The 20830-nt window shown below is 32.6% G+C and overlaps 1 protein-coding gene across 8 annotated transcripts; it reads right to left on the bottom strand.

Annotated features, from left to right (window-relative positions):
- Positions 1-1299: 1299 nt before the first annotated feature.
- On the bottom strand, positions 1300-20012 carry LOC103313023 (receptor-type tyrosine-protein phosphatase alpha-like). Of its 8 annotated transcripts, XM_064357817.1 has the most exons (19): positions 19871-20012; positions 7818-7992; positions 6700-6999; positions 6319-6645; positions 6183-6262; positions 6030-6087; positions 5442-5974; positions 5302-5386; positions 5169-5245; positions 4975-5124; positions 4648-4919; positions 3941-4076; positions 3682-3889; positions 3039-3181; positions 2185-2316; positions 2013-2134; positions 1820-1955; positions 1683-1756; positions 1300-1519 (listed from the first exon to the last, which is right to left on the bottom strand). In XM_064357817.1, exons 2-19 carry the CDS (start codon positions 7990-7992, stop codon positions 1483-1485), a joined length of 3045 nt encoding a protein of 1014 aa, XP_064213887.1. In that variant the 5' UTR covers positions 19871-20012; the 3' UTR covers positions 1300-1482. The 8 variants fall into 8 exon arrangements, 7 of the variants coding, with proteins under 7 accessions (XP_064213887.1, XP_015839790.1, XP_064213886.1 ...); XM_015984304.2 differs by having other exon boundaries at positions 6319-6999; XM_064357816.1 differs by having other exon boundaries at positions 4984-5124; positions 6319-6999.
- Positions 20013-20830: the final 818 nt, after the last annotated feature.

The raw sequence follows: 20830 nt of genomic DNA, 5'->3' as shown, positions 1-20830 counted from the left end.
GCTAGAAACTTTTTTTGCAAAAGATTGCTTAATGAATGTATTTTTTAACGTAAGTAAAAAACTTGTAGTTTTGAGAAAAGAAATTTGGGAAAATTGGGCAACACTACGAGTACAATTCCAAATCGAAAAACTGAGTTTGAATTCAAAGTCAGCAGAAAATTTTGCATGAGAATCAGTTTAAAAAAGCGTGTGTCCTCCAACCCGGGTGAACAAATTTATATAAATTTATAATTTATACAGAGAGTTTAGCAATATTTCGTTTATAAATCTGTCATGACCAGACGAGTTAAAAACCCTTATATCATTTTTCCAAAAAGTACGTAATTTCTTCAGAAATTTTTATTACCCCACCTGTTGAGAGCCACTGTGTGGTAGTTTATTAGCAGTTATTTTTTTAATAAACAAAATGGAGATGCTTAATCGATTTGTCTTGCCATTTTCTAGTTATCTTTAAATTTTTGCTAAACCGTTCACTAACATGCTGTATAAATTATTAATTATATTGAGCGCCACTGACTGAACTCTCTCTTGGTCAGTTGACGTAGAGAACATATAATATGTGACATCAAATGACTGTTTGCCGTTTAAACGCGAAACAGAAATTCTTGTCCGTAAAAAAAGTTTATTTCTAGTCTTTGCAAAAACTCACGTTATTTTTCTGCGTTGTAGTCTAAAAAAATCTAATACGTCTATAATTTTAGGTAAATTTATATTGTGGAAAGAACGGAACACGTGTGGAGTGAGTATTGGTCATTCATTAATCATTAATCATTATAGTCAAAAAAAACTTCAGTAAGAAAACTCTACATAAAAGCAAAAAATGATAATGACTAATGAATGAGTGTGAAATGTCAGACCTCATAAAAAGAGTATTTCTAGCCAATTTTAAATTAATGCTTAAAAAAGATTTCCTAGTTGGGCAAAAAGCCGTAACTTACTGTTAAGATACTGTAACCGTAAATGTTAAGATTTCTTTTTAAAATTGTAGAGGCTTTAAATTTTATCATTTGAATCGGGTAATCTGTAACTTTCGTGGTCGAAAAAAGTGAAGTGCAAAAACATAGAGAAATGTGTTATTTACATTGATTAAACAAGTAAATAAAAATTGCTTCACTAACTTTTTTATAATATCTCGAGATGTAAAATGATAGTAATACAATTTTAGAGTATCTATTCAAAACTTAGACTTTACCGTGGGCTTTACAAATAACGTGAATATCAAGGTAAAAACATAAAATTACATACCAAAAAAAGTAGTGTGCTTGGCGAAACAAGGAATAGGGAGTAAAAACTATCAAATTGGTATAAAAGTAACATGTTTATTATAAAAATAATTTTCTTATGAACTAAGTGAAACTATGAACTAAAAGAAGAAATATCAAACAATGTTTAATCAAATGCGAAAATTGCAATTAAAGTGATTAATGTTAAGTTTGGTTTTCGCTGGCAAAGTGATCCAATTAAGACCCTGGTCGTTACTGACTACACGAAAGTGCTTGCTTGGGTCGATGAACAATTGCTACAATTTTATATGAAAATTTATAATTTTTGATAAAAAAAGAAAATTGTTCATTTGAGTAATCAGTGGAAATTTATTGAATTGGAAAATTCTTATTAAATATTTGATTAAGATACAATAAATTACCCACACTTGTAATATCTCTAGGTACTTGTAAACTTACTCATCAATAAAGTTATAGCGCTGGAAATTTTTTAAATATTCACGAATACACAAATAAACACGCTGTAATTGCTTCTGTAAAAGAGAAAAAGTACGTAATTATTTATTATTCGAAAATTGTAGATTGATCATATTTACCGTAGTGTCAAGAAATTCAGTACCACTTCTTCTTGCAACACGTACTGCATTGATTACGTCGAGTTTGAGTTCAGTTTCGTATTTTTCTATTATGTAAGCTAACACTAGAAATAGCCCACACATTTTAAATTCATCACTGCATATTTACAAGAAAAAAATTAAATATTCAATCAATATCAAAACTTATACTTACTTGCACGAAAGAGCTATTTTTTTAAACTTCTTAACTTCACAAAGTAATGTCAGCAAAATTTTACAAGCAAAAATTGCACGTTCTTTAAGTTCGTAAAAAACAACTTCTTTTTGGTGTTCTATCTGAAATAACTTTTAAGCAAAAAATACATTAATTTAGAGATCGAACTTACCTTTTTGGAAGCTTTATCATAAATTAACAAAGACATTGTTCTTAAGGTGTAAGTACAAGGTTTAGTTATTTTTATACATTCAACTTTAACGATAACATTCTCATATTCAATTCTGCAAGGATATAACTGCAACTACATAAAAAATTAGTTATAACTCAAGATATACAGGGTGTTAGAGAATGGCATCGCAATATTTCATATGTGAATTTGTCATGATAAGACGAGTTAGAAACCCTTATATCATTTTCCCAAAAAGTGCGTACTGTCTTCAGAAATTTTTATTAACCCACCTGTTGAGAGTGACTGTGTGGCATATGGTAGTTTATTAGCAGTCCATTTTTGGATTAAACATATTGGAGATGGTGGCGCATGCACGTTTTGAGAATTTTCAAAATTGTGTTTAACATGTTCGTTTGTGTGGGACGTTCGAATCCCGGTCGAGGCAAAAATTTTTTTTTTCGTAAAACTTAATAACAAAAATAGAAGAATAAGTCGTGAACCAAGAAGTTAGTTTGCTAATCTGTTTTGTCAAAGATATTAAAATTTGCTCAAATTTTTATAATTCTAGTTCAGTGGTTCTCAAAATTTGGGACTTTCATTTCAGAACGATTTTTTGAGAAAACTATGCATTTTTGATTTACAAAAATTTTACTTAATCGATTTATCTTGCCATTCTCTATCTAGTCTAGTTTATGCTAAGCCATTCTCTAACATGCTGTATTTACGTTGATTAGTAACTCTAATTATTATGTAGTGTATACAGAACAAGACATTTCCTCATTGTTGTTTATATATATGAAATAATTGAATATTAAATATTAAATAAATAATTTGTTGTTTATAAAAATACTTACACTTTTTTTCATCTTGTTAAGAAATACGATACAATCTATTGATTTTTCAGCCAGTAGTATCCAAAACTCAGCAAACTTATTTTCGTCATTTGTTATTGGTTGTGGTGTAAGTATATATTTTTCATATTTTTCATAGCTGTCAACTTAAAAATATTAAATCAGTTAAAATTATATGATACACGGTCAAGTCATGAAGATTAAATTCTTTTGGATTTTTAAAAGTTTCTATAAAAAAATCTGATTCAAATAAAAAATATACTTTTACTAAACTTGTACGTTTGATTAAAAAATATTTATGCCATTAAACTGATTTTCAGTCAAGATTATTCAGCTTTCTAATCGATATTAAATATTAGAGTAGTGCAACTTTAGACTACTAGGACATAACATAACAAAGCTTGTTAATGAACGTTTTTTACATATTAGCTGTTTCAAAACTATAAAAACGCCAACATCGCATTTTCTCTCAAAATTAGTGTTATAAATCATTCACGCACTTCAAGGAAATAATAGCCGATGTAATTAATAATGAAAGATTTGATAATTAATAAGTATTTTACAATTTTATCAATCTTATTTAAGAAAATAATTTGGTAAAATGCGATGTTGGCGTTTTTATAGTTTTGAAACAGCTAATAATTACCAAAAACTGTAGGAAAAGTGTATTTCGTAGCTTGGGGCATCCAACGATGAACAATTTTGTCATGCTCACATAATTTTTTAAGATATATCAACTGGTTTTTCAAATTTTCTCCAATATTCTCGTAGTGATTAGTATGAAGTGACTTACTCCTATATTCTTCCTCCATTATATATTCGGCCACTACTAGATGAGCTAAAATGTATTGTTGCTAAAACAGATTATGTTTTCCAGCCTTATGTAAAGTGTTTATATTCCATACCATTGAATTTATAACGTTGTACCGTTGTTTGCGTAACTTTTCAGCTAAGTCATATACATTAACAGCGTTACACTGTTCGAGCATTTTTAGCGCCATATCGCATAAAATAAAAAGTCCTGTCCTAGTAGTGCCAAAACTAAAATAGTTATTAATAATACAAGTGCGAAAACACAAGCTTAAAGTTGGAGGGCTGTCGTTATGCAACGAGCGCATGCGAGTCGCACACCTAGACACCCTAGAACTTTGAGCGTTTTCGCATAAATGTTATTAGTTTTTGTTTGTTGGAACACTTTAATTTAAAACACTTTGCGATGGAAAGCGTGTTTTTTTAAATAGTGAAACTACGTTACAATTGGAAATAGTGTTTATAATCTATATTTCATATATTAAAAAGAAGGCTTAAAATGTTGCCAACAAAAAATATTTTTTCCTCGAAATTGTAAGAAAGTTTTGGCATTTCTCATTACGGAACCTTAAATTCTTTTTAACAAATTTAAAGCAATTTTAAGCCTTGTAATAAATGTTGTATTGACCTCCTTTTCGTGTAAATCGGTTCATTTATTTCACCTCCTGGATGATAAACCTCTCGTTATCACTTGACGTTTAAAAACCCACTCGGCAATAAAGCGTTCGATTTACACACAAACTCAGTAAATAAATAACTATTAGAAACTGTTTTATAAAATATATCCTTTTTAGATAGGTACCCTGAATGTATTAAGATCGGATGCAAAGTCTTTTCGTACAATTTTTTGATTTCTTTGATAACTGATATCAAATCATTGGGATAAAGAAGCTGACATTCAGAGCGCCAGTTTATGTGAATGTGCCAAATTTCTCGCTGGTATTCAGAATAACGAACTGTTAATTTTCTTTTGACATAATTTCCACAATTTAGTTCATCTACTAGTGTTACTGTGATGCGACCACATTCAAAAACTGCATCTAGCCCCGAAGGTAAATATTCGGCACACAGTCTCTAAAAGTATAAAATAATAATATATAATAATAATAACAATAACATTAATAATAACAATTCTAACATTTTTTGCGTTGTCAGTCATAAAATTAGTAGCCATTATTATTAATTCTATATTTTCTTGCCAAATCATTCTCCAAAAATCTTTTAATGTAGAAAATTTTGGTCCTTGACTAGCTATGTAGGCCCTGGAGCGATTAAAACCCTAAAAGTCTTCTTAAAAAAAATAACATGTTTTTTTTAATATACGTCAATATAGCTGGCATTTATGTAATCGCCTGTTCCCACTCCGTCCAGTTCTTTAAGAATAACACGGTTGTGGTCATCTAAAATGAATTTGAAAAATTAACCTTATTATTTTGACAATCTGTAGGTACATTACATGGAAGATTAATTCGTATAGAATTTCTGTTTTTATTTTTATTTCTTAAAGCTGCCAAGGTCTTGTCTGCAAAAGCTGGTAATGTCTAAACAATAAAACTATTAAATACAGTTTAATTATGATCTAAGGTAGATAGTTACGCTAAATTCCTCGTTGAATTCGTGGTTTTCTAATTTGCGGTACAAAATTTCTAGAAAGTTAGCTTTTTTAATATACATATTATTTTTGCTCTCAATTTCAACACTTTGTAGTGGCATATTTTCTGGATCCCTGTCCGGGTTAATTTTATAACACATTTTCCTCAGTTGTTTTTTAAAAAGCACTATAACAAAAATACAAAGGAACAATTGCGGAGCTATAATTACGATTACTGTCAGAAACACTGAACTATTTTCTTCATTATTGTTATCTTCACGAAATGTTCTAGTTTTCGTAACTTTGGTAACATTAACATAATTGTCGTTGTTTGTCTTTGTGTCTATTAAACTGGTCACGGTAGAACTTTGTGTTCCTGATAATGTCATAACATTTATTACTGTCAGAAACACTGAACTATTTTCTTCATTATTTTTAACTTCACGAAATGTTATATTTTTCATAGCTTCGGTATCATTAACATAATTTTTGTTTTCTTTTTTGTTTGCAAAACTGGTCACGGTAAAACTTTCAGTTTCTGCAAATGTTAGAATGTTTATTAAAAATTACTGTTATTTGAAGTAAAACCATACCTGTTGTTACTCGTATATCAGATGAAAAATGAGGTGATTCGGTTCTAGTTTCACTGTTCTAAAAATAAATCAGTAAAATACAAAAAAGGAACAAACTTTTTTTTTATTTGTCAAATTTTTGAGATAGGAATACTTTTTACCTTTGATATGTACCTTTAATTTGTGAAGGCTGTTTACTTTAAAATGTTCTAAATCAAAACATTTAGTTTTTTTTGACATGCCTTTAACAATTGCTGGAAGTAACAAAATTAATAACTAAAGAGTTTTTTAGGCAATAATCAAGAATTACATTTTTCTTTAATGATGTTACACAATTTGAAATCTATTGCCCAGAATCCAAGAACATCGGGATGAAATATTGTTTTATTAAATGTTAAAATTATGTTTTTCTTTTGATAGTCATCTCCTAAATCAATTTTTTTGGTTTGCCAAAACTGTACGTTATGCTTCTCTGGGTGAGTTTGGAAAATTCTAAAACTGTCTCCGTTGTTAACACTAACATCTAAAATACACTCTGCACACAATGACGTATACAAAAGTAAACTTGTATTTCTATTTGGGTGGATTTCTATAGTAGTCAGTTCTTTGCTTGTAGAATTTGACCATAAAAAATCGTCTGCAAATATAGTTTTTAATACCATATTACAAAATCTCGTTTTATAACACCAACAAAATTGTGGTCTCAAAAAAATTTTTTTTGTGCTGAAAAGAGTGATAGATGTTGGTTTAAAATCTCTTTCCCAATATTCAGTGCTTTTTTTTCTGTAAATGTACGTCGTATTTTTAATTGTCACAACACTATATTGAGTCCAATTGTTTACATCCCCTTGTCCTAAATAATCCATTGGAGATAGGTCATCACTCATAAGTAAGCGCATTTTCCACTTAGTGTTGGAAAACACCGAGAAGGAAAAGGAAGAGTGAAACGCTGAAGTATATTTTAATGGAGTTTCTTCGAGAATTGGAAAATCTAAAATATAATTATAGTAATTACTTTAAAAACTGTGCAATTTGGTTTTGATTTTTTTAAGTGGATGTTATAAGTATTAGTTGTTTCAAAACTATGTAAACGCCAACGTCGCATTTTATCGTTCATTTTATCGTTTTTTTTTTTAATAAGATTGATGATATTTTAAAATAAGTACTTACTAATGATTAGATATCTTATTGAAACTATAAATTACATTAGTACAAGTGCGTGAATAATTTATAACAACTAATTTTGGGAGAAAATGCGACGTTAGCATTTTTATAGGTTTGAAACAGGTAATACTTGACTATTAAAATGTCAAAGATTTGCTTCGGCTTTTTACCCTCAAAAATATTCTTGTTTTGTAAATTGTCTAACATCGAGCAAAAATTTCAGACTTTGCTCAAACAATGGCTAGTGTAATTAAAATACTATAGCAACAGCGTTTACTGTCCGAAAATTAAGAGTTGTAGAAAATGAGTCACTTGTGTAAATCTATGACACAATTTACCGAAGCATTATTGCAGCGTTTTTTGAGATAAGGGCATAAGTATTTCATTTTCTACATTCGTTAGACCGCTCAACTCTCAATTTTCGGACAGTACTACTTATAGTTTTATGTCTCTTTTACTATTTTACTATTTACTTAACTTTATTTATACCACCAAATGACACATTTGCCTGGTCTTAATTTTAGTGTTATAATTCTCCGATGATTCACAGCAAGAGGAGATAAAGACTTTATTGAACGCTTAACGCAGACAATGTCATGTTCATGTGCTATCTTAAAACGATAAAGTAAGTAAGTTTTAACACACCTTCCAATCTTTCATCAGTAACCGATCCTAAAGGTAAAGTCGTAGTATTTTTCACAATCCATTCTTTATCCCATTCCTTGGTAAACACATGCAACTTGTTCTTTATCGTGGTAACATAGATATTCGGTAAAATAAGCACCAAAAATGTAACCAAAAACCAAGGCTGTATGTCCATCTAAAATAATAATAGATGATATCATTAGGTGCAAAAATTAGGCTTTATGTACTAAGGTTTCCAGTTTGACTTCCGAAATGTAGTAACATAAAGCAGTCAAAGCAACTGAAATACACAACACTATATTTACTCCAAATACAGTAGAGTCCGGTTATAACGAACACGCTTATAACGAACTTTCTTATGGGCTGATTTCAAGTTGAGTTACAACCGACGCAAGTCGATATTGTTATAGTAACAGTGCAAATCTAGCAATGTTATTGGTTGCGACTCACGCAACTTTGCGACTAAACTTGAAATCAGGCCCTAAGTTACTATATTTCAAGCACCGAAAATTTTTCCATAAGCTCAATGTATTATTTTAATAGTTATAGCAAACTCGCTTATAACGAACTTCCGGATATAATGAACTAAATCTGATTTCAAAAGGGTGACGCAATTTTACGTTTATAACGAACTTTTCACCAAATTTTGAAGAATATGTTGGGTTGATAATGACAAAGCAACAAGAGAAATGTTAACTGATGAACAGATCATCGAATTACTAACTAAAAACATTTTAACCAACAAAAACGTGTGTTTTTTAATGGTATATTACATAACGAGTGTGGAAAGTGAGTAATATCGTGAGAGTGAAAATCTTGACAAAGCTTTATACGTCTAATCGAATTTGAGTATTAAATGTAGAAATTTTTAATCAGGGGGACATTTGACTAATGACTCAATTAGGTGGACATAGAAACTCTTGTAATGGGTCGTGGGAAAACACAATTGCAGTGCAAATTCGATAGTTGTGCAAATATTTTATAAGAGTAGAGCTCAAAGAAAGTCAAAATAAATCAACTTGCTTTATCCGATTTTTTAATACTTTTACTAGTTTTTGACATATAGAGAGTGCAAACCCCAGTCAGCGTCAAAGAATTCGTCAAAAAACACAATATCAACTAGATTTGCGTTTTTTGAGTATTTTTTTTCAAAGTTTACATGATTAATAGGTGGAAATGAAAAAAAATGAAATTATTACATTTTTATAATTCTTTATGACAGGACTTTTTTCTGTGGCTGTTGTATTGATAATTATAACTCAGTGTAATAGATTTTGAGAAACTACGATCAGCGATCAGAATGATTTAAAATTTTTGTTGGTCAAAAATTTGTCACAAAACTGACATCATATGTAACTGGACGTCACAGGTAAAGGTTCTAGTTTTTAGACAAGGGATAAAAATTCTTTTTCTACTTTAGTTTCGTATTGAGATTTTTACGATACGCGATTTGCGTATCGTAATATCCAAGAAAGTGCTATAATAATTATACTAAAAACAAGAGTAATTTAGTTGGATAATGTTGACATCCTAGTTTTTTGACAATTATCTGAGAGAACTATCAGGGTCAATCAGCACCTGTTTCAATGTAATTTTATCAAATTAATCAAATACGAACCTTTGGACTCTTTGGAGACTTTTGTACCATCCTTCATAAGTAACCCCTTCGAACATCTTTCGAGTAATGTATACAAACATAACTTCAAAAGCCTATACAAGTAAGTAATTTGAGAACTCATCAAAGCCCGTAGTTGTTGAGGGGTACATTGCAAAACGCCTTGGTCACTGTCATTACAATACATTTTAGGAATAAACTAATGGCTATCCAAATTATTAATTTAATGGCACGGCAAGTGAGCTAATGCTGTCAACTGCCACAAAATTTCCTAAATTTCGAAATTAATTTTTTTAGTACAAAAAGTGCGAAGTAGGAAAAATATTGTATGATATCTCGTTTATACTACATACGTACATTTTGTCGCACTTACTCCATTACCCCATTTACCCCACTAAATCCATGCGTGCTACCAAATGTAATAAGCTAAAAAGGTATCCTAATGAGCACAAAAACATAACAGCATGCCATTAAAAAAAATATTATGCTGACGTCATACTTTTTTTGTATAATCAAAAATATTTTCCTGAAATACGTCCTAGAGTATAAATTTAATAACGTCTACAAAATATCAAACATCCAACTTTATTAATATCTGAGCTACAGAGAGCTGGGCCAGCCTGTATACAGGTTTTAAAGTGACTAATCCCAGTTTACTGAAGACTGATCACCTTCTGCCTAAGCTGCATTTTTGTATGACATATTATTTTAGTCAATCTTTAGTACTTGGATTGAAATAGAGTAAACACAAGTTGTCATTTTAATAATTAGGCATGTACGACTACATCGTGTTAGGTAATGGTTTAGCAATAATTTGAAGATTGCTAGAAAATGGCAAAACGAATCGATTACGTACAATTTTTGTATAATGAAAGTGCAAAATTTTCCCAAAAAATTGTTCCGATCTTGAGGTCCCAACTTTTGAGAACCTTTAAACAAGAATACATGGAAATATGACCTAATATTATTATTAGTAATTTGTTCATTATTCTTCATCTTACGTTTTTTATTATGATTTTTTAGACAGTGGGTTTGAAAAACTATTACGACGCCTATGGGATTTTTTTGTAGTAAACATACAAAAGTTTAATGCCAAAATTCAGTCCGTTTTGACAATATCACTTCGCTACCAGTGGTTTGGAATAAGCTCTACACAAAGAAACATGTTAACCATAATTTTGAAAAATTCTTAATATGTTCACGTACCACTACGTCCATTTTGTTGAATGAAAAAATTAACTGCTAATAAACTACCATAAACCACATAGTGGCTCTGAACATCTGGGTTAATATAAATTTTTGAAGAAAGTATACACTTTCTGGAAAAATAGTATAAAGGTTTTTAACTCGTCTGATCATGGCAAATTCAGATACAAAATATTTCTAACCTATTCCCCAAAACCCTGTATAGTAGATAAAAGTTGCTACTATTTATCACTTTTACCTTTTGAAAATAAAAGTCAAAACTTCTGAACAAGAACTGTGATACAAGCAAAGAAACGTTTAGGGTTTTTAAACTTTAAACTAATCCATCCAGTGGTATCGAAGTTTCTACAGTGTGATTATAAAGCACCGTATAATCACTCGTTTGGTTTTAGAAACAACTTAGTCTCTTTTAAAAATACAAACGAAGAATCTCAAAAAAATTTGAGGTAGATATATCCCATTTCAGTTCATAGTGGAATTGCAACAGCGCATTTGAATTTTTTGGAGTGAAAAATAAAGCACAAATTGAGAGTTTCTGTATAATAATCCAATAAGGTAATTTTACAAATTAGGTAATGTTTCAAAATTATAAAAACGCCATCGCCGCATTTTACCCAAATTATTTTTTTAAATAAGAGTGATAAAATTGTAAAATAGTTAATAATGATTATTGATTAGATCTTTCATTGAAAGTATAAATTACATTAGCTATTATTTTTTTGAAGTGCATGAATAATTTATAACAGCCAATTTTGAGAGAAAAAGCGACGTTGGCGTTTTTATAGTTTTGATATAGCTAATATGTTTTTATTGAGAGACGTTAAAACATCAATGTAGATTAACAAAAAGTAAATAAAATATTCAAAATAATAACCAAGTTTCATAAATAATCTTTTAATTAGTAATGTAAGGAAACCAAATTAAGGGATTAATGCTGATACGAATTGGTATAATTTGATTCCGAGAATAAAGTTGATTATCGTCTTCCACTAAGTGTAATTTCAACTTCGCATGGAACAAAATATTTTTGCTATAAACTTTACTGCTTTCTTATCAAGCAGCCGGAAGGAATTACGAAAGCGTTTTGGCCGTGAGAAACTGGCCTACGTGGCCAAACTGATGGTAAAAATGGCGCCTAATGGTTGGTCATCTAACCAAGCTGATACAAAGGTGCCGCAGTAGCGGATAGAGATTCTGTCCAGATGTAAGAGGCCAAGGATGGCCCTCTTGTGATCGAAAATGCCCTCTCACTCAGATCTTCCGAATCTGGTAAAAATCAAATGTCATTGCCACATTTATCTGTCGCAACTCTTTTCAGATTCTTTTAAATGGATCACTTCAGGGGAATCCCCGGAGCGCCCTCTTCCTTTCTTCTGGCGCCATGCAACCCGGCATGACTGCCCAGCGTGCGTTCAGGGATGAAGGACCAATGGTTCCCATTCCTAAGGAGACGCGAGGTGTTTTAGAGGGTATTGTCGGCTTGCAATTTAGTCTGGTATGCGTAAATGCATTTCCCCTCCCAAAAAAAAAAGATAGAGATCACTCCATGATTAGATCATTCGAAGATTTGGTCTTCAGACGATTGGTCGGTACTACCAAGTAGTATTTGGAGTGCCTATGTGCCGGCCAGTTCATTAAAATAAAGTTAAGTCAGTTGAGTTCGAAAACAGCCAGCAGACACCAGTCTTAAAAATGTAAGTTTTGATTTGTTTTTGCCTTGCTGCTCCTCCAATATGACGACCTACGCTTTCTGGGATGAACTTGGATTATAATCGTGGAAGTTAACATTTAAAATTGATTTGTGTTAAAAGTACCTATGTAATTGGTAAAGATCTAGACAACAACTAAATTTGTGTCTCTATGTCTCAGCCTCTCCTTGAATAAGTTTTATGTTTTTATGATTCAATTATTGTTCGTTATAACAGTAAAATGATGATTTCATGTAGTGTTTATGATTTTTGTTAAAAATAATAAAAAGCTTTTGAAATTATTTCAGAATAACTATTATTTGATGTTGTTGTCAAAAATGTGTCTTTTTGTATCTATATTCTAATACTTGAGATTTTGGTTATTTAAAATAAGCCCTAAAAGTTGATGTAAAATGTAAAAGTATTGTATTTCGGATCTGTTTAGACAGTTTAATCATTCTATGTAACTTTTCCTATATATCATATTCAGCGTATCCATATATTGTTAGCGCGTCTTTTCATTTAGGGGTTTTTTGTAATATTTTTACTAAGAGATAAGTAGCAGTCGAGAAGCGATCGGGTGGCAGCAACACGCCGCATTTCTCAGTGGATTTATTAATTGTTAATTTAATTGTGCCGTACCGTCAAGGTTCTCTTTCTTCCTATTCTTCCTCTTTCTTTACTTCTTCCTTCTTACATCGATCTGCACTTTGACGGACCACTCGGTAAGTTTTTTTTTGTGTTGTTTTGGATTCAATTAAATAGCCTTTCTCTTACGCAATAACATTTGGTCCTTCGAGCCACCGGATCTTCGTTTAGTTAAATCTAGAGCATTGGTATCGCTATTTTTGGAACGCGTTGTTGCAAAAACCCTTCGCTTATCGAGTTATCGCTTTAGCTTATCTCTTGTCGCTGTTGCTCGCATACGTCCTCGCTTATTAGAAATTCGTTTAAATTTATCATGGCTCCAACTAAAGAAAATGAATTAAAGTCTCTTCAAGGCAAGCGTCAATCACTTTTTTTGAGAATTCAGCGTTTATATAACGACTCTAGAAACCTGGATGATGAGACGGTTTGCAAAAACTTTAAAATTAGATATAATACACTAGAAGAAACGCGCCAATTGTTTGGTAATTGCATTGATTAGATAAATTTATTAAGTTTAGAACTCGACCCTGACTATACGCCAAGCTATGCTGAGTTGGAGGCGGTGGACGAATTAAATTGTCACATTGTAGAAGCAGCAAAAAAGGTTTTTACAAAAACTGAAAGTTCGCCCAAGCCGGTGAAAGCTATAGCAAAATTGCCCAAGATCGAATTGATGGAATTTTCAGGAGAAATGTCCGATTGGCCATTTTTTTATGACACGTTTAGAACTTTAATACACGAAAATCCCGATTTAGACGATATTACTAGAATGCATTACTTATTGGGAAAATTGACGGGTAAAGCTTTGCTAGTTTGCTCTGGAATACAACCAACAGGAGCAAATTATCTTATCTTATGGAAAGCGCTCGTAGAAAAATATGATGATAAACGTCTTCTGGCTAGTACTTATTTGTCGCAAATTCTTGACTTTAGACCTTTACAAAATGAATCGGTAGTTTGTTTAAATACATTTTTGGAAAAGTTTGATACAGCGGTGAACGCTTTGAAACAATTAGACATAGAAAATCTTTCGGACTTTATTATAAGTTCAATCGCACTTTCAAAATTAGATGGTCAAACTCGTAGACATTTTGAGCTGTCACAGAAAAAATCTGAAATTCCTTTGTACAAGGAAATTGTCGACTTTGTAAAGGATCACACAAAAATCTTAGCTTGTACTTTGAAATCAACTGCTACAACAGCCAATCGAACAAACTATAGCGCTCCTTTCAGTAAACCTAGTAGAACCCATTCGCTTGTTGTTAGTAATCGCGCATCGAATAATATTTGTCCAATTTGTAACGAAGCTTTTCATTTAGTTTATCAGTGTGCAAAGCTTTTAAAGTTAGGTTCCTTGGAAAGATATCAATTAGTCAAAGATAAAGCTTTATGTTTAAATTGCCTTAGTCCGAAACATAAAATAATCGCTTGTAAATCGACAACCACTTGTAGTTTGTGTCGAAAGAGACATCATTCTCTGCTTCATTTTGATAAACCGCACATTGAGACATCAGAACAGCCTGCTAAAAAGGATTTGGTTCCAATTAGTGACGTTAATAGTACTTCCCGCGAGCCCCATAGTTTTTGTGTCGCTTCAAATACTAGCTTTAAATCATCTAGATATAGTAACACTTTGCTTGCTACCGCCATAGTAGAAATATTCGCTCCAAATTCGAAAAAGAAATTAGTTAGACTTTTAGTAGACCCCGCTAGTCAATCGCATTTTATTACTACAAATTGTTGTACCCGCTTAAATTTACCAATTAGAAAAATTAACGCTTCTGTTAAAGGCATTGGTGCCATCACGCATCCTATAAAAGGAAAAATAGATACGGTCATTGCTTCTCGCTTTAATTCAGATTATAGATACAAGTTCGAGGCTTTAGTTATCGATCAAATTATTGACAATTTGCCAGATCGAAATATTCCGCAATCATCTATAGAAAATTTGCTTAATCTTCCGCTAGCCGACGAGAAATTTTTTGAATAATTAGTGGAATAATTAGTGGTAAATTGTTCCCGCAAATATTAGGCCCGAACAAAGTAGAAGGTTCACCTGGAAGCCCAATCGCTTTAGAAACTACACTAGGATACATAGTTATGAGCGAAATACCACATGTAGCCGCGAATTGTGAAACACATTCATTTTGTTTGATTGAGGAACCACCTCTAGATAAAGCACTTGAAAAATTTTGGTCAATGGAAGAGGTTCCCAGTCCCAGTGTTTCATTGAATAAAGATGACGCAAAATGTGAAGAACTTTTCGTTTCTACGGTTAAACGCGAACCGTCCGGAAAATACATAGTCTCGCTTCCTTTTAAAGAATTTCCTCCTAATTTGGGTAGTTCATTTCAAAACGCTTTTCGAAGATATCTAGCTTTAGAAAGAAAATTTCGCTCAATGCCAGCATTTCATCAAAGTTATTGCGATGCAATACAAGACTTCATCGACCAAGGTCACATGTCATTAGTAGAGCCACATAGATTGAATAGCGAATCTTCATTTTACATTCCGCATCATGCTATTTTTAAGGAAAGTACTAGTACTCCGCTGAGAGTTGTGTTTGATGATAGCGCCAAAGGTAGTAAATTGCTTTCTTTGAACGATGTTTTATATACTGGTGAAAAATTACAAACCGATATAGTTTCTTTGCTATTGAATTTTAGACTATTTGCTGTAGCCATGACCGCTGACGTACGTCAGATGTATAGACAAATTTGGCTTAATCCCGATCTTCGATGTTTTCAAAGAATTCTCTGGCGATTTTCGATTAATGAACTTCTCCAAACATACGAAATCAATGTGGTCTCTTTTGGAGTCAAAGCCTCGCCATTTTTAGCGCTTCGTACAGTTAAGCAACTTGCCTCGGACGAATCTAGAAATTTTCCGTTAGCTTCAGGAATTGTAAATAGAGATACATACATGGACGATGTTGTAACTAGTGTTCCTACCAGTAAAGAAGCTATTGCGTTGTACCGCGATTTAATTGGTTTGTTTAGGGCCGGGGGGTTTAGCTTAGCCAAATGGACAACAAACTCTAATGAATTATTGTCAGAAATTTTAGAACCGGAACGCTGCTTTCAACCCGTTGAATTTAGCAATGATTCCTTGAAGGTCTTAGGTTTTCAGTGGCATCCGCAAACCGACTTGCTTGGTTTTAAAATTAGTGTTCCTGACATAGAATGTACGAAACGGAATATTTTGTCAATAATTGCTCGCATTTGGGATCCTTTAGGATTGTTGGCTCCCGTTACCTTATATGCAAAATTATTGATTCGGGAAATTTGGGTTCAAAAACTTAGTTGGGACGATCCTGTATCGGCTGATATACAAAAAATTTGGAGTCTTTTAAAAAGAAAACTTTGAAATTTTTTGGAAAACTTTGAAATTCCGCGTCATTTAGGAACTTGTAGTTATTTACCTGTGACAATTGTTGGATTTGCAGACGCATCAGAAAAGGGTTATGGAGCGGTAGTGTATGTAAGAGTTCCAGAAAAGGTACCTACTGTTAGAATCATTTGCGCTAGATCAAATGTTGCTCCGTTAAAGTCACTTTCGATACCCAGATTAGAGCTTTGTGCTGCGCTTCTTTTAGCTAGACTGATCCATTTTGTAGAAAGCACTTTCCAATCGCGATTAATTATAGAAAACATTGTTGCTCTGACTGATTCTTCGGTCGTACTTAACTGGATAAACGCATCTCCTCATTGTTGGCACACTTTTGTAGCAAATCGCGTGGCAAAAATTCAAGAATTAGTGCCGTCGGTTAATTGGTATCATGTCGATGGGAAGGAAAACCCAGCCCACCCAATTTCTAGGGGTCTAACCCCGGCGCACCTTTTAAACCACCCGATTTGGCTAACTGGTCCTAGTTGGTTATTTATGGACAAACAGTTATGGCCTATTAACTCTTCAACTAATACAGACGAACCTCCACTCGAAGAGAAACCGATAGTTCCCGTCACTTTCTCACGTTGTGTCAACCCTTTACGACAACTTATAGATAGATCGTCTTCGTATAGTAAATTGCGCAATGCTGTTGTATATGTTCTCAGATTTCTTAAGATATTGCCAAAAGGAAATCCTATTACACTCAAAGACTTAGAAACCGCTGAATTAACGCTAGTTAGACTTGTCCAAAGAGAACATTTTGCTTCAGATTTAGCTTTGTTAGAGCAAAATACACCTTGTTCGCCTAAAATTCGTGCCTTATGTCCGTTTCTTAAAAATGGAGTTATTAGAGTAGGAGGACGTCTATCAAACTCAAATTTAGAATATGATCAGCAGCCTCCGTTTTTGCTGTCCAAAAAAGACCACTTGGTGGATCTCTTAATAGACTATTTTCACCAACGTAATTTACATACTGGTCCGCATCTTACACTGTCGTTGTTGCGTCAGAAATTTTGGATTTTAGCTGCACGATATGTTGTTAGACATCGCATTCGCAACTGTAATTTTTGCTTTAAATTTCGTCCTCGCGCAACTTTCCCATGTATGGCGGATTTGCCCGCTCCTAGAATTACAGAAGCGAAACCATTTTTGCACAGTGGTGTAGATTATGCCGGACCTTTCTATATCACTCTGACTCGTCGTAGAGGTGTAAAAAGCCAGAAAGCTTATTTATGCTTATTTATTTGTTTAGTTACCAAAGCCTTACATCTAGAAGTGGCTTCTGACCTATCCACTGCGACTTTTATTAATGCCTTTAAACGATTTTTATCCCGTCGTGGTCCCTGCTCGGTTTTGTATTCCGATTGTGGTACAAATTTTATTGGAGCTAAAACTGCCCTAGACGATTTGTCAAAATTTGTGACCTCACAAGAGTATCATTCTAGTATTGATGATGAATTGATAAAACGAAATGTAGTATGGAAATTTAATCCTCCAGCAGCACCTCACTTTGGAGGAATCTGGGAGGCAAACATTAAAAGTGTGAAGTCTCATTTAACTAAAGTTATTGGCACCCAAATTTTGACTTATGAAGAATTTACGACGGTTATTACTCAAATAGAGGCTTTATTAAATTCTCGACCACTGTGTACGCTCAGCTCGGATGCTAACGAGCCGTTAGCTTTGACGCCTGCTCATTTCTTGACAGGGACGCTCCTTCAATCGCTACCAATTCAAAATTTAGACATGTCGACTAATTTAGTAACCCGAAAAGAACTGCTCGATCAAATTTTGCAAACGTATTGGAAACGATGGCACGTGGAATATCTACATAATTTGCAAGTTCGTCAAAAATGGAATAAGCCATCTTCTCCAATAAAGGCCGGTACGGTTTTGCGGACGGATAACACCCCACCGTTGCATTGACCATTAGGGGTCGTTCAAGAGGTCTTTCCTGGTAAGGATGGGATAGTTCGCGTCGCCAGCGTCAAAACTCCCAATGGTCTTTATAAACGACCTATAGTTCGTCTATGTCCCCTTCCAAATCAGTGATCGTTTTGATCCTATAATTTTGTTTTTAGTTATTTGTTCTTTGGGTGGATGCAATTACTTACAGTTTAATTTAATTTAATATTTATTATTATTATGCGGAAGGGAACTTATATTTCTTTTCTTTAGTTGATAATTTAGTTTTAGTTAACTTCATTCCTTAACGGTCGGGGGGAATGTTAGCGCGTCTTTTCATTTAGGGGTTTTTTGTAATATTTTTACTAAGAGATAAGTAGTAGTCGAGAAGCGATCGGGTGGCAGCAACACGCCGCATTTCTCAGTGGATTTATTAAATGTTAATTTAATTGTGCCGTACCGTCAAGGTTCTCTTTCTTCCTATTCTTCCTCTTTCCTTACTTCTTCCTTCTTACATCGATCTGCACTTTGACGGACCTCTCGGTAAGTTTTTTTTTGTGTTGTTTTGGATTCAATTAAATAGCCTTTCTTTTACGCCATAACATATATGTAAGTTTTTCTTATTTTATTAAATTAAATTAGTTTTGGCATTCAAGGAGTTTTTAATGGCTGCAAATTCTTTTTTTCCTGAAATTGGTTATTCTCACAACTCGTGGCTGAAAATCTTACTCACAAATAAATTTAATCGCGCTTTTGGCAGGGCACCGCTCGACCAAAAGTAAAGAAACCAAAAATTTTTATAATTTGCAAATTCAAATAAAAAAAGATAATGAAAAACTTAAAAACCCGTCACATTGTCCGACCCTTTTAAATTACGATGTATAGTTTTAAAACGGTTATTACGTTAATATTAAATATAAAAATTTTACAGAAGTAACCTTGACGGCGGAAATCATATAAAACTGATGAAGGTACCTTAAAACTAACAAGCGGAACCTAATAAGTAATAATTTAATTTTTTATACATGACATTAAAAAGCAGGAGAGCTCTTAAGGTGGCCCCTAAAACTATCAAAATGAGCAAAAAAACATGTGTTCATATGATTTTATACATATCTGAAAATCTGCCACATTTTCAACCGAGAAACATTGTGGCGCCTCTAACTGGCACTTTCTTCCAACTAAATTTTGAGAGCGGTAATTTTAAAAAAATCTCATTCGCCAATTAGTTTTTCTAAAGGTTATTTTTTCCTTATTGTTGCTAGTATCGGGTTCAATTTTTGCATGCATATTTACAATGATGTTGCGCATGAATAGTGTTTTTTTCCGATCTGTGCAGTATCTTGCGTGTGGCACTCAACTTTATTAGATCAACAGACAAAAAAACGAATTCAATACTAAATTAAAAATGTGTAGTTTTGTGGCGAATTGATTTCTAAATATATTGCTTTTTATTTGGTACTGATCCGTAGTCTACTTTTTGGGATATACATAAAAGTATGAACACATCATTTTGACAGTTCTCAGGGGCCGCCTTAAGGTTCTTTAACGCCTTCAGTGTTGCCAAAGGAAAGGTCTTCAAGGTTAACTTACGAACTTACCGTCAATATTAATAAGTTTGTTATTAAAATGACTTCTTTTGAAAAACACGTAACACTTTACTTGTTATAAATTAAAACAAATTGTTTTCTAAATTTATAGTAGATAAGATATCGTGTATGATTTGATTAAATAACTGGGAAATTTGGTCTCTCACAGCACATGAATAGATTACGCAGGAAATTTGGAAAAGTTTTTAAGAAATTTAAAAAAAAAGTTTGTTAAAAGTTTTTTTGTACTCATAGCTTTCTCACACAGCGGTGTTTTTTACTTAGCAACAATGGCTAGGGATATTTAATAGGTTGGTATCGCTACCGTTGAGATGGAGAAACGATATTTTTTATGATATCTGAGAGTTCATGTCAATTTGATGATTGTGTGACCTTTTAACAACCTATCAGCACACGTTGCTATGGGTAGCGCGTTTTAAAATAGTGAAAACATTAATTTATAATACGTTGCTATCGGAAACTAAGTTTTCATAAAAAAATGTCAATACCGTCAAAGATGAATAAATTGACAAAAACGAGTAGAAATAGTGCATGTTTATTCTACAAGTGGTTACCATGGCCCATTATTTGATTTAGTTATTTTTTTTATGTTACTAATAGAATAAAGTGGCCATATGGTGATTGTTTTATTCTATTTGGTGATTTTTTTATTCTATTAATGAAAAAATTTCTCAATGTACCTATAAGTGAAAATGTTGAATTATACACGTAAAGAAAAGTTGCGAGTATCTGCTTGTGATTCCTTTCTGAAACTCGTGCTCCACACTTCTTTTAGAAACCCATTACTCACAGATCATAAACAACTCTTCTTTACTTGTACAAAGCGATAGAAGAGTCCTTCTATCATGTAAGCATAGAAATTAAACGACGTATGTCTGCGGAACTCAAGTCTCATGTCAAAGAAAAAATGTCAAAAAATTTACCAAATTAAATTATTGTTGGAATCCAGTT

Source organism: Tribolium castaneum, chromosome 7, assembly GCF_031307605.1.
Source record: "Tribolium castaneum strain GA2 chromosome 7, icTriCast1.1, whole genome shotgun sequence".
Lineage (NCBI taxonomy): Eukaryota > Metazoa > Arthropoda > Insecta > Coleoptera > Tenebrionidae > Tribolium > Tribolium castaneum.
This window is presented reverse-complemented; position numbering and strand designations above follow the sequence as displayed.

What these genes read in the sequence shown, in the direction of transcription:
- LOC103313023 (XM_015984304.2), bottom strand. Translation starts at nt 7,992, where the DNA reads ATGGACATACAGCCTTGGTTTTTGGTTACATTTTTGGTGCTTATTTTA. An exon ending in TGATATACGAGTAACAACAG is followed by an intron (nt 5,975 to 6,029) that starts GTATGGTTTTAC and finishes TAACATTTGCAG; the next exon opens with AAACTGAAAGTTTTACCGTG. An exon ending in AATTCAACGAGGAATTTAGC is followed by an intron (nt 5,387 to 5,441) that starts GTAACTATCTAC and finishes TTTATTGTTTAG; the next exon opens with ACATTACCAGCTTTTGCAGA.